The following is a 14,308-nucleotide window of genomic DNA, read 5'->3' as shown; positions in this document are numbered from 1 at the left end:
TTCCCCATTTGGAAAATAGACAAAATACTAGAACCTACCTCACAGGGTATTGTCAAGATTAAACAAGTTAATGCTCAGAATACTGCCTGGCCCATTCATGCTTGATCAAGGTTACCTGATCTTACTCTTATTACCCTTTCTAGGAGGATAGATGAATACCACCTCCTGGTGCAGGGCTGGATTCTCCAGAGCTCATCATGAAGCATGTCAGCCTTCTCCCTGTTTCTTCATTTCCTTGACCTGGGCTTCTGTTCACCAGTCAGAAGTCTGTAATCACCAAGAAGAAAGTAACCCCTAATGTCACATGTTGACTAAGAACAATTGTTTGCTTACGTGTGCACTGAACTGAACTGAAGGTCTTCTGGGACCTGTTTGCCCTTGGGGTAATCCTGGGGTTCCCAGTAGCTATTCTGGACTCTCATGGTTTAACGGTGGTTGTTCCTTAGGAAACGTACATTGAAAATGCTAGAATGGAAAGCACTAGCTCAGGTGAGGTGGCCCACCTGCAGGGGCCCACTGTGGACTTATTAAACGTGTGGATTACAAGGACTTCCCTGGTGGTCCAGTGGTTGAGATGCCGCACTTTCAATACAGGGGGCACAGGTTCAATCCCTCCATGGGGAACTAAGATCCACATCAGTGCAACGTGGCAAAAAAAAAAAAAAAAACAAACCAGAATTAAAAAAAAAAAACAAAGCAAAAAACTGGATTATAGGGTTCTTCCCTAGACCTTTAGAAGCTACATTGCTGGACATGGGGCCTGAGAATCTCCATGTTAACTAATGATGATTAGTTAGCATGGATGATTTAATGAGAAACACTCGTCAGATGTCAGGGTCTGGCACTTGAGAAACCCTGACTTTTCTCATCCTGCACAAAAGCCTTCAAGGTAGTGCGTGTGTGTGTGTGTGTGCCTATATGCTTGCATGCTCAGTCACTTCAGTTCGACTCTTTGTGACCCTATGGACTGTAGCCCACCAGGCTCCTTTGCCCATGGGGATTTTCCAGGCAAGAATACTGGAGTGGGTTGCCATGCCCTCCTCCAGGGGATCTTCCCAACCCAGGGATCGAAACTAGGTCTCCCACATTAAAAGGTGGATTCTTTACCTCTTGATCTTTATTTTTACCCAATTCAAAACTGAGTCTCTGAGAGGCAAGCTCTTTTAACCCAAGGACACCAGGTGAGTGCCAGTGCTGGGGGCATTGTCTTGAATCAGCTAATTCAGAGGCACTGAAATTGGCCAGCCACTTCTCTACTAAAAATATTTCCCTCCTCCCTCAAAGGCCGTCTCATGCTCTATAGAGTCAGGAACCAGACCTGTTCATTTTTCTGCCACATCTGGCTTTCGGAGCTCCTAGCTTTCCCGAATTGTCAGGACTCCGGAGGAGCCCAGCATCTTTGGGTCTGTCTGCTACGCCATCCGTAAAGCTATCAGTGAAATACAGATGGTGGTTTCCAATCATCCACTTGTGATGAGAGAAGGGCTGAGAGCAAGCAGGAGGCAGGATTCCTGTCTGCAGTTTAAGGGGGTAGATGGGTGGAGGTGGGGGCTTACAACCAACTGTGGATTCAGAGGCTATCTAATCTATAAGTGAAAAGAAAATAGTCCCAGAACCCTTCCCCATTCTTTCCCTAAGCCTCCTTTTCTGGCTACAAAGCTGCTTTTATTATGCTTTCTGCGTATACCCACCCACCTCCCCCCCAAACACACTTTCAAAAAGGAAACCGGTAAGTAAAACTAAGCATCAAACTTAGATATGGGAAATGTTTGAGTCAAGTGTGACTTTATATACATCCAAGACCAGAAAACGAAAAATGAGAAATTGGGGTTGGGCTCTGCCTTTGCTGCACAGGTTTGTGGGTGGAGCATTTTTGGCTGATCTTTGAATCAGCTCATGTCCACGAGCATGTGCCATGGGTCTGGCCCTGCGCCCGGGCTTCCTTCATGGCTCAGTGGGTAAAGAATCCGCCTGCAGTGCGGGAGATGCAGGAGAGGAGGGATTCGGCCCCTGGGTTGGGAAGATCCCCTGGAGTAGGAAATGGCAACCCGCTCAGGTATTTTTGCCTAGAAAATCTCGTGGACAGAGGAGCCTGGCGGGCCTCAGTCCACAGGGTTGCAAAGAGTCGGACACGACTGAGCATGCGCAACATTGCACCCAGCTGTGTGGTGCACTTTCTCACTTCATCCTCAGAACAGACCGGTGAGGTTGACAGAGTCACTATCTTTATTTCAGAGACAAGGAAACTGAGTCTCAGAGAGGGCCACACCTTCTAAGGCCACACAACTGGCCAGGAATAGTCAGCATAAGAAAAAGAAAAAAAAAATGTGGATTACAGGATTCCACCCTACTAACTCAGGTCTGCTCTTAAATTCTTTGTACCCCTTAGAAAGTAGACATCTCTTTGTGCAAACTGGAGATGGCCCATCTCCTCCCAGCTGTCTTCTTTGCCCTCCCCACAATCCAGTGACTTAAAAGCAAGCCAAACATAGATGATTTCTGAAATGAAGATTCCTAGGCGTTTGGGGGGGCCCAAAGCTTTAACTCAACAGCCACTGTTGAGGGGAAAGATCTGTGTGTTACGTGGCAAAGGCCACACAGTCACACACCCTGACCTAGTAATTATAACCCTGGGATTATAGGTTATATTTACCATAAACAAAACCTCCATGAGTATATTTGTCATAAAACTACTTCAGTATCTAAAATGTAGAGGCAACATAAATGTCCAAAAAGAAAAAAAAGAATCAAGGGAAGAGCGTTGTTTCCAGAGCTCTTGAGTTCAAGTATTCATGTACACTGAGAGGAAAATCAGCACTTTTATGGAAAGGTGAAGTTGGGTGGGTTGTAGCAGTCCTGGGTATGAAGTCTAATAAGTAAAAATATCCATCATTTCACTGCACACACTAAATTTCCATTGCTATGCCATAGAAAGACCCTCTGTCACTTTGCAGTGTATATAAGTATCAAATCACCAGGTTATACACCCGAAACCAACAAAATATTTTGTCAGCTTCACCTCAATTTCTTTTTGAAAAAGGAATCAAGATGCTAAAGAAGACCCTCTAAATTACTTTCCAAAATGTGTCTGACCTATTCTTGAAAATTTGCTTTAAATTAAGCTGTAGTTTCCTGCACTCTCTGTGCAGGATTTGGAATGGAAATTTTCTCTGATTAACATACATGTTGCTGGGGAAACCACATTTGACCAGTGATTTCCTAAAGAACGAACGTTTATGACAATCGGTTTTTGTGCCCGGCGCTGTGTGAGGCATATAACATACATTAATTACCTCATTTTATCATCACAGGAGTTCCTGCAAAATAGGTATTATTATCTGCATTTAACGCATGAGAAGGAGGCCGTGGGAGATGAAGTAACCTGCCCGAGGGCCTGGGCTAGCCCGTGTTGGAGCTTGGACTCCAGCCTGGAACTCTGTCTCCAGATGCCACCCTAATCTGCAGCCAGGACTGGCACAGTCCCCTGAGCCTGTTCAGAGTGGTCGTGACCTAGACCAGCTGTGAAATGTCCTGAGTGTCACCTCTCCCCAGATCCAAGCTCTTTCCACTTGACTGCTATGCCAAAGCCCCTTAAAATCAGTTTGAAAATAGGTCAGATCGTTTGGTTTGGGAAAATTTCCCTGAGGAATGTAATAGCCACTTTTCAGGCCCCCTTCCAAAAGAAGAGACCAGCAAGGTGTATTAGTCTCCTAAGGCCCCCATCGTAAAAGGCTACAAACTGTGTGGCTTAAAATAACAGAGATGTGTTGTCTCACGGTTCCGGAGGCTAGTTGTCCAAGAGTAAGGTGTTGGTAGGGTTGGTTCCTTCCAAGAGCTGCGAGGGAGAATCTGTTCGAGGCCTCTCTTTCAGGTTCTGGTGGCCGCCAGCATTCCTTGGCTGGTAGGTGACCATTTTCTCCCCATATCTCTTCACATCATCTCTCCTGTGTGGGTCTGTCTCTGTGTCCATATTTCTCCTTTTTATAAATCATATTGAATTAGGGTCCATCCCGCTGACCTCATTTTGACTTGACTATCTCTGTAAGAAGGTTGCCAAACGAAATGGCAACCCACTCCAGTATGCTTGCCTGGAGAATCCCAAGGACAGAGGAGCCTGGTGGACTGCATTCCATGGGGTTGCAAAGAGTCAGACATGACTGAAGCGACTGAGCACTTCTGTAAAGACCCTCTCTCCATGTGGGATCACATTCTGGGGTGTTGAGGATTAGGACTCCCAACATACCTTGTAGGGAGGACACAATTCAACTCCTAATGGCAAGGCAGCCTTGGGGAGTGGGCTCCTCCTCCTCACTCCCGGACCTTGGTAGGTCTTTCCTTTCCTCCCATCCAGCCCATGCTCCCCTCTTGTCCAGCAGGTAAGGGCAAACAGCAGTGAATCAACTGTCAGAAGAAAACCAATGGCTCCATGAACTTGGTCTTCCGCCTCCCATCTAGTTTCCCTTCATGTCATGCCAACAAGTGGCATTTTGCCCAGGCTGTCACCATGCCCTGCATGCACCAGGAAAAACAGAAGCAAAACAAGTGTCCGAGCCAAGAGAGCCTGACATGTTTTAGCCAGAGGTCTTGGTGTGGTTGCCTTGGGCAACATCTAACTTATGATTTCCTCTGTCTGAGTGTGTGAGCGCTTGTACAAAAGGGTTCTTCAAGTTCCTGATTCTCTAACATGCTCCTACTGCAGATTCCTCTATGGAGCTAAGAAAGCCTGCCAAGCTCTTTCCATAAAACCATACCCTAACTCCCCAAGGTTGGCAGTGGAAGAGGCATCTCCACATGGGGGGCATAACAGGATTCACAGCCCCAGTTCTTGTCCTCCAGTTTTACCTCTCTCTTGTAAGTTGCACCAGCCACCTCTGCTGGCACCAGCTTAGGCTCAGGGAAGGCACTCCTTTTCAAGTATGAAGGGAAGCTTGTCTTAATTCTCCCCTGCTTGGCTAATTCCAGGATGCTGCATTTATTCAAACTTGTCAGAAGACCCCAAACCAGAAAGTTCAAAATACTTCTTTCAAAAGGGCTTCTATCAATAGATAAGGTGGTCTGGGAGCCCAGGCCCATCTCCACCTGTCTCCCTACCCGCCTAATAACTGCATCTTCAGATCCAAATATATACCGAGGCCATAGGCAAGGACAAGCCCCCTTTCCATCCAGCCTGAGACCTGCCTTCCCAGGTCCACCCTCTCCTCTGCAGAGACTGGCCGGCAGTGGCAGCACTCACTCCCTGCAGGGAAAAACCCTGCAGGAAAAAATTCAGAGTTTTTAGCTTGGGAAGACCACATCTGAACATCATCTAATCTCTGTGCCCGAACAAACCTCCACAGGGAAGTGGCAGAATTGTGTTAGACAAGCCCTTTCTTTCACTTCCCACCAGTTCTGTTGGTCATTGCCAACAGAATATGCCTACCCAAAGTAACAGAACAGAATTCCTTTGGAAGAGGAACCAATGAGACAATTTCATCCTTCTGTTAGGTGGCGAGTGTTTATATTCATAAGCTGTTAGATGGAAATGCATGGTAGAGATTACTCAATGAAGTGGAGTCCTTGTTTTACAGGTAGGAAACTGAGGCCCAGAAAAGGAAAGTGATCTGCGTAATGTTGGCTAGTGGTAAAAGTGACTCTAGAATCCAACTCTTATGATTCTCAGCCCAGCACTCTTTAGCATATCGATCCCTGCTGTATGGTGGAGCACAGAGACTTGTTATTTTAAACCTTAATTCAAACAGAGATCAAGTTGCTACAATGTGGAAGAAAACTTTTCATGGATCATCAGTGAATCCAAAATGGCAGTCTAAAATCTCCTGGGATAAAGGGCTCTAAGCACATGAGTGTAACAGCAGATGAAACATATTTCAGGGTGTTCCTAATGCTAGTCATTTCTAACTCCTGGATGCCACTTACATTAATCCTTTTCTCCTGCCTTTCTGCCTCCATTTGAGTCAACCTAGTCACCATCATTTCATCATTCAAATACACTCTTGCCTTAAGAATAAAGTCCCAGATCCTCAACATGAACCAGAAGGTTCCATGTGTCCTGGTATCATCTTGCTTTTCTAGCTTTATTCCCTTTTACCCTTCCCTTCAGTCTCTCTGCTCCAGCTGGGCATGGCTTCTCAAAGCTCCTCAAATAGGTGTAATCAGCCTTTCTTTCTTCCTGCCTCCCTCCCTCCCTCTCTCCCTGCTTTCCTTCCTATCTTTCCTTTCCTTTCCCCTCTCTTTGTCTCTCTCTTCCATATGTGTGTGTTAATCGCTCAGTAGTATCCAACTCTTTGCAACCCCATGGACTGTAGCTTGCCAGGCTATATGGAATTTTTCCATGAAAAATCCATGAAATTTTCCAGGCAGTAATGCTGGAGTGGGTTGCCATTCCCTTCTCCAGGGGATCTTCCCAACCCAGGAACCAAACCTGGGTCTCCTGTATTGCAGGCAGATTCTTTGCCGTCTGAGTAACCAGGGAAGCTCTGTTCCCTATAGAAAGCTTCTTCTTTCCACCTAGATCAGTGGTTCTCACACAAGGGTGATCCTGCCCCTCCCAGGGGACATTTGGTGATATCTGGAGATATTTATTTTTTTGCTTGTTTCAACTGGCATCTAGTTGGTAGAACACAAGGATGTAGCTAAACATCCAGCAATGCACAGGACATTTCCCCTCCCTCACCCCACTAACAAAAAATAAAATATTGATAGTGCTGAAGTTGAGAAACATTCAACCTTTGGAACCCAGCTTAAACACCACTTCTTCCAAGAAGCCCTTTCATGACACTTGATATTGGTTTAGGGCCCCTCCCCCCTCAGTAGGCTCCTACTCATCACTTCTCTTTCATAGCCCTTGGCACATGGGACTATTTGAGATAATGTACCATCTGCTTTCCACTGCAGTGTATCAGCTCCAGGATGGAGTGGAGCGTTAGGTTCATCACCTCATCCCAGCGCCCTATGCAGTACTCTGTGAAGTTAGGCATCATTTTTTGTTTTGTTGACCCTAGGACACAGAGGAGGCCAGTTTACACAGGTGCCCTGTCTTTTACCAAGTGATGTGGTTTCTAAGGGCTTCACACGCAGACCCACAGGTACCTGAGACAAGAGCATGGTCTTGGGAGCCAGGTGGAAGTGGGAGGATATCACAATTCTGCCACCTCCAGCAGGTTACTTAATTTCTCTGGAACTGGATTTCATCATCAGTAAAAGAAGCATAACATAGAACCTGTCTCCTAGAGTTGATGTGAAGATGAAAAGATGAGTACCACCTCTGACATAGGGTAAGGGATTAATAATTGAGAGGAAGTAAAAGCAGTGGGACAATAGACCCTTAGACCTATTCTAAGGGTCTCCTGTAGCCCCTAGGCCCTGGGTAGTGGACAGAGGAATGTGGATGGGACTTCAAGAGACTGCTAGTCAACCTGTCTTTCTTAACTTCTTCAACTCTAAAATGTGCCTACCAACATCTCATCTTACTTATCCCATGGACTTGTTATATGCACCCCAGATAACTCCCCACCCAAACAAGAGAGGTGCCTAAAAATTACCTGTAGGAAGGGCTGAGCACAGTCCAGACTGTCTTACCTCCTCCACCCTCGGTCTTCTTAAGAGCTCTGGCCTGCCACCCTTTCTTACCTGGATTCCCCATCTCCATCTAGACGTTTGGAAAAGCAGCCCGTTTGAATTAGAGCTCACCCCAGATTCCTCCATCGTCCTGGGCTCTGCCTCTAGTGCTGGTAGGGCCTCCACCCGCTGTAACCTGCCTGGCCCCACCTCCCACACGGCCTGGACCCTGGTCCCCAGCCAGGTCTCACAGCCCACACCCGATCAGCAGGGGAATTCCAGACATTTTCACCGAATGAGACCTGGAAATTGACTGCTATCATTCTTTTGCTCAAGGTGGGGGAGGGGAAGGACTTCCCGTTTTCAGGCCTTTTTGCTTCCCCCCCCCCCAGTTTTAGACATTCCTGTTTTTGAAAGAAACAAAGGTCCTCTGCCTTGACTGCTCGGGTCAGCAGACAGAAGTGTCTGTTTGAGAATGGAGGGCTGGACAGGAAGAAGACTCTCAGCAGAGAACAGAGGACATAAGTTGGGACACAGAGACGTTTCGGATAGGCACCCCTGTAGCCCTGGGGGCAGCACTTGGAGCCAAGTCCCACGCAGGGAGCAAGCAGCCAGTGAGGTTCAAGACTCTTGACAGAAGTCCATCCGCAGAGCTGTGTGAGCGCCAAGGCAGACTCCAGCAGCATGGGGGCAGGGCAGGGGGCAGAGGGGCCTTGACTCCACGGCTGAGGGAGGAGAGGGGAGTGTGCCGGTGGCATCAGCTTGGCACGATGGACCCACCCACGCCCACGGGATGAGCAGCCTGCTGCTTCCGTCAACAAGTCTGACTTTCTGCCTTGTGGCTGGTGGAACCTGGTGGGGCAGTTTCCAGATCTGGATTGCTTCTCTTCCATTTCCTGGTTCTCACACCTTCCACTCAGTCTGCAAAAGAGGATGTTTCTCGTTTGGGGTTTTTTGGGGGTTTTTTTGGTCCAAACTGCTTGACGAAAGATCTGGCCTCTTAATCAGCAGTTCAGATCCCTGGGAAGTTATTTAAGGAATCAAAACAGCTCTAGTTAGACCCCCTAAAGATTAAAATCTGTGACTTGCCTCTATCCAGAGGATGGTTCTTCCACTGTGGGAGAAACCTTAGTGCAAAGGACCAGGGCGTCGGCAGCCTCCCCCATCCCACCAGCCAGGTCTTGGCAGGAAGCAGCAGTTTGACCTCCCAAGTCTCTGCTTTTATTTGCTTTGAAGCAGGTGCCCTGCTCCCCACGCCACCCTTTTGAAACATTCCTCCAGTGTGTATAACACATCTTTTTGTCTTCCGTCAACGCTTGCTAAATGCTTGAGTGGTAGAACGGAGGCCAAGGAAGCTCAGAAGGACTGGGATTAGGGTGAGGCAAATGAGCACCCCCGCACCTGGGGCACAATATATAAGAAGGCGCTCAGTCTCCAGGTGCAGGCTTCCTCACCCTGACCCTGGCCCTGTGACTGATGGCTGGTGAGAGAAAGCTTCCAGGGGAGACGGTTTACTCAGAGATGACTGAAGGGGCCCCACATAGGCACTGGCCAGCCTCAGCAGGGAGCACAACTCAGCCCATAATACAAGGCCAGGTAACTTGCTCATTGAAGGATACATGACTTGTTGATGGTGAAACTACATCCTAGAACCCAGGATCATTTAATGCCAAATTCCATGGCATAGAGCCCACTGTAAAGCCCGGGCACCTGTAGTATATACACCTTTACTGGTCCGAGAGGAAGAAACAAAGAGAGACATTCAGAGGCTGCCGCTGTTGTGTTGATGGCACCTTCCCTTTTTGCCCCCTTCCTCTGCAGCCTGCCTGCTCCAGGCTGAGCTGGTGAACTATGAGCGAGTCAAGGAGTACTGCCTCAAAGTCCTGAAGAAAGAAGGGGAGAATTTCAAGGCCCTTTACCGGTCCGGTGTGGCCTTCTACCACCTTGGAGACTACGACAAAGCACTCTACTACCTGAAAGAGGCAAGAACCCGACAGCCAACAGGTAAGGCAGCAATTGCTCTTTTCACCTACAACCCCCCAGGGGCAGCTCCCAGACCATCTCACCTCCAAGGTCAGCTTTTTCTGGCTGGCAGGGCCAGGCAGGGGTAGAAATGGCAAGTGAGGGGCCAGGTGAGTGCTAGGTCTTGGAAGAAGCAGAGCACATAGAGTCTGTGCCTTTGAGATCTGAGTTCCAGGGAGTTTGGGCACCTCTTCTGTTTAGATAGGATATGGATTTCTTCATTTTTCCAACCCAGAATCCAGCCCTCTTTACTTATTCATTGAATCCATATTGCATTCTTACTATGTGCCAAGATTTGTGCTGGCTGCCAGGGATGTAGATAAGAAGATGCAGCCCCTATACGTGAGGAGTTCACATTCTGGTTAATGAGACAGACTACAAATGGATAATTTGGAGGGTAAGCCCAGCATTTTTCCAGGAAGAATACTCCTCCAGGCAGATCCCAGATAACAGAGCATGCATTATCTGTACCATTCACTTAAGTCATGGCCACCAGCCCCACCATTCATTCATGCCACAGATATATACTGAAGCAGGGCCAAGAACTCTTCCAAGTGCTGGGCAAATAGCAGGGAATGATGCTCAAAGATGATGCCTTCAAGGAGTTTGTGTTATAATGGAAGAAGACGGACAGTAAACAGACAGATTGATAATGTAATGTTTAATCGTAGTAAGTGCTATAAAGAAAATAAAGCAGAGTCAAAGGATAAAGACTAAAGTGGGTGCTATTGCAGACCAGGTGGTCAGGAACACCCTCTCTGAGGAGGCATGTTTTAAACCTTGACTTTGACTTGCTGTTGCCATGGTTGTTCATATGGCTGATTTTTTAAAAATGCAATTCTCCTTCCAAGGAATCTTGCTAGAATGAATTTACAAATACCCAATATACTTTTTTCTTTTTTTTAAGAATACTAATATCTTTATACGTTGTTGATTTGTTTTCTGTATATAATTTGTGTTCCCCCAACTACACTATAAGCAACTTGAGGACCAAGAATGAGACTCATTCAACAGAATTTTCTTGAGTACCTGCTATATGTCAATACTGTTCTGAATGCCCTGCCTGGCATTTTGGAATATTATACAGCATTCCTTTCTACTCCTGGAAGTAGACATCTCAGGCAGCCCTGAAACTCTTATATTCTGGTGTGTGTGGGGCTAAACAGCTATTCTCTGTCCTTTCCCACTCACTAAACTTAAGGATTGGAATTGGAAATTCTTCTATTTGTGGTCAGGTGGTTGCCTAGAAGAGCAAAATCGGACAATGAAGCACAAGTCCTTTTAAACTCTCCAATTAAAAAAAAATTACAATCAGTCAATATTTACTGATCATTCGGATTGAGTGCTTTTAGACATCTATTTTGATCCTCTCAGCAGTTTTATGAGGAAGGTTTTACAATCCCTGGGAGAGGCAGCCTTTGGAGTCAGGTGCAGTGACTGTGTGTTATCTCCTTGGGCATCCGACTTGATCTCTCCGGTTTTAATTTTCATCACAGTCAGGATGATGAGACATACCTTACAGGATTCTAATGAGGGCTCATTGAGACAATGAAAGTTAAAAACATGACCCAAAGTAGACACTCAAAAATGGAGGTTGTTTCTTGCAATACAAGACAGGAGACTCAAAGAAACTGGTAGGTTGCCTGAGGTTAAACAGTAGCTAACTCTGAACTAAAAGTCTCAACTCACTGAGCTGACTGAGGACCACTAGGATTGCTGCTGCACAGAAATAAGGGAAGAAATTCTCGCTCCTGTCCTCTCCTTCCCATCTGTCCTCTGGGTCATGGGGACCTGTCCCCATGGAGGCAGGGAAGGAGAGGAACTGCACTCCGGGTGCCTTCTCGGTCACCCTGGATCTTGGCTGAGTGAGCCTGACCTGTCCGTGATCTGCAGATGCAGCTTTGGTCTGATCCCCTGTAGACCCACCAGTCCCCTCACCAGCTGTTCCCTAAGGTGTATTTCTCTCCTCACAGACACCAATGTGATTCGATATATCCAGCTGACGGAGATGAAGCTCAGCAGATGCTCCCAGAGAGAGAAGGAAGCCATGTAACCAGAACACCTTTCTAGAGCCGCGCCTGGCCCGGGACATCCAAGCACCGCGTGGTGGAGAGACCCTCCCTGGGTTCTGTTCCTTTCTCCTCACTTCCTCCTCCTATTATCCCTCATCTCCTTATCTACTCTCTTTGCGCACGGAAGGAGACCTGCGGGTTTGGAATCTGGTGGGCTGCCCCAACAGTGGAAGACAGCCTCCTTTCAGGAGGGGCAGCTGCTGAAAGAGACCCGGCTTTGGCAGGAACAGCCGGAGAGGACTGTCACAGGTTGGGAGTGCCATTATAGCTTTGACTTGGGCCAGTGCTCCTGACAAGAGGCAGAGCCCGGCAGGTGGACCCTCCCAGAGGCGTCAGGCATGGAGCCCACGGCCTGGACCCCTCCACAGCTTCTTCATAGACTGGAGCATCTCACGGCAACTGTGATGAATCCAGGAGCCAGACAGACACCAGAAGCATCGGTTAAGCCCACAGAGTCCGAGAATTTGTACACTGGATTTCTGCACACACACACACAATGCCCGCTCCCCACCCCCAAGAACCCTCAGCCCCTGCTTCCCTCCCTCCCTCGTTGTCTCGTTCTGTGCTTTCTCCTCTCCCCCTTGGGGATCTGAGACTCCGCCTGGATTCACATGCCATCGAAACCCACTCTCAGTGCCCGCTGGTGACCACACATACCATTCCCCCAGACTCCCGCCCAGCAGGCAGCTATGACTGCAGAAGGTCAGGGTAGAGTGGGCCAAGGACTGACCACATAGGACTGGGGGGAGGGAGAGATGACGTCTAGTGGACAGAGCATTGTGTAGACTGGGAAACTGAACTGTGGACGAAGTTAAGTGTGAATAAAAATAAATGAACAGGCAGCAGTCCCTGTCACTTCTGTTGGAAGCAGCCCACTGCCTCACGTTTACTCCCTCCCCCAACCCTCAGTCAGAGTTGCTTACAGCCAGGCAGGATGGGGCTTCCCCCAGAGCAATGGGCCACTTGTCCAGTGATGTACAATGCTGGTTGCGCCTTTGTGCTCTTAGAGTAGGCTGGGATTGTGGAGACCACCCAGGGACTTGGCTGGGTGGGAACCTGTAAGCCCCTTTTTGATGAAATTATCTGGACTCAATATCTAGCACGTAGAATGCGTTCAACAAATATTTGTTGACTGAGTGAATGATGACTGCAGACTGGTTCTCCTGCCTTAAACTCATTTTATCCCAGCCTAGGCTCCAGATACTTATGCTTTTTTTGCGATGCCATGTAGCTTCAGTCAAATAAGAAACATTTACTGAGGGCTTCTTGTTTGCCTGTCATTGTGCAATATGCCCTGGGACGAAGGATGTAGTCCTGGTCTTCAAGGAGATGGAAGAGTTGAGAAATAGTTATAGGAGATTATTACCAATGACACCTTTAATTTATATGATGCTTTAAGATTTTCAAAGCACTTTCATGTATTTTTTGTGTGATCAGTGAGACAATACTGTACAAATTAAAATATATACAGATGCAATAATGTTAATAGTGAGCATTTATTAAATGCATTCTCCTCAGATCTTTACATGTATAATCTCATTTCTTTCATGTAATTACCCTGCTATTCCCATTTGATGGATAAGGAACCTGAGAAACAGAAAACTTGTCCAAGGTTGCATGGTCTTAGGTGGCATAGCTAGGATTTGAACTGAGTCTGTCTGACTCTAGAGTTTCAGCTGTTAACTACTCTGCAGTTAGTTGCTGCCCTAAAAAGTACTGGATTGGCCAAAGGTTTCATTCGGGATTTTCCATAAGATGTTATGGAATGAAATTTTTGACCAATTCAATATTATATTGGATAGTTGTTGTTGTTTAGTCACTAAGTCATGTTCGATTCTTTTGTGACCCTGTGGATTGTAGCCTGCCAGGCTCCCCTGTCCATGGCATTTCCCAGGCAAGAATACTGAAGTGAGTTGCCATTTCCTTCTCCAGGGGATCTTAGCAGGACAGTGTGTGTGACAAGCCCTGGTGATGCCAATGATGGTACATGGGCCACCTTTTGTTATTTAGCCCTAGTTGAAAAATGGTCCCTAGCTCTTGACTCCCTAGTGGTAGAAAAGGCAGCTGAGACCTAGCAGTTATTTCTGTGTGTTGTTCATTCTACTGGCTGATGGGCCAATGTGTATCCCAACAATCCACCACGCATTCCTCACTCCATCCCCAGCTTTGGGAAAGAGTCACAATTATAGGTAGAGAATGAAAGGAAACACAACGTTAATTATGGGTTATTTATTTAATCAGAGGCTTCAGCACTGCAGGATCCAATCACTGCTCAGGGTCCAGAAGCCAGCAGCACAGGTTATATTCACACAGTTCCTCAAAGACTTCCAATGGGGTCTGCAAGAAGGTGCTAGAAATATCCAGGGGCTAGCAGCTGCTTGCCTGTAGCTCACCCTCTGGAGAAGGGAAACAGGGGAAAAAACTGTTATTGCTGCCACATTCTCCCCAACCTCAACCATATCCTTCTCTCTGTTCTCTTCCTCCAAAATGGTTTCACATGACCCCCAACTCAAAACCATGTACACACAGTACAGGCAAACGCGCAAACCTCTCCCCTTCCCAAGCCTCCATCCCAGAAAGTTTGTGAGTTGGCAGGCTGCTCGTTAGGATCTGAAGAATGAAGATGAGGTCAGAGGTGGCCTGCAGAACCAGTTCAAATT

At 47.3% G+C, this 14,308-nt stretch overlaps 1 protein-coding gene across 1 annotated transcript in view; it reads left to right on the top strand.

Moving 5' to 3' along the window:
* The window catches only part of TTC9 (tetratricopeptide repeat domain 9), a 31,734-nt gene extending 18,567 nt beyond the window's left edge, over window positions 1-13,167 (top strand). Inside the window, exons 2-3 of the mRNA XM_061156776.1 lie at window positions 9,376-9,558; window positions 11,550-13,167. Coding sequence (XP_061012759.1) covers window positions 9,376-9,558; window positions 11,550-11,629 — 263 coding nt within the window. The 3' untranslated portion in view covers window positions 11,630-13,167. The remainder of the gene's footprint in view (window positions 1-9,375; window positions 9,559-11,549) is intronic.
* Window positions 13,168-14,308: the final 1,141 nt, after the last annotated feature.

This window comes from Dama dama, chromosome 12 (assembly GCF_033118175.1).
Source record: "Dama dama isolate Ldn47 chromosome 12, ASM3311817v1, whole genome shotgun sequence".
NCBI classification, from domain to species: domain Eukaryota; kingdom Metazoa; phylum Chordata; class Mammalia; order Artiodactyla; family Cervidae; genus Dama; species Dama dama.
The sequence above is the reverse complement of the archived record's forward strand: the minus strand, read 5'-3'. Positions and strand labels throughout refer to the sequence as shown.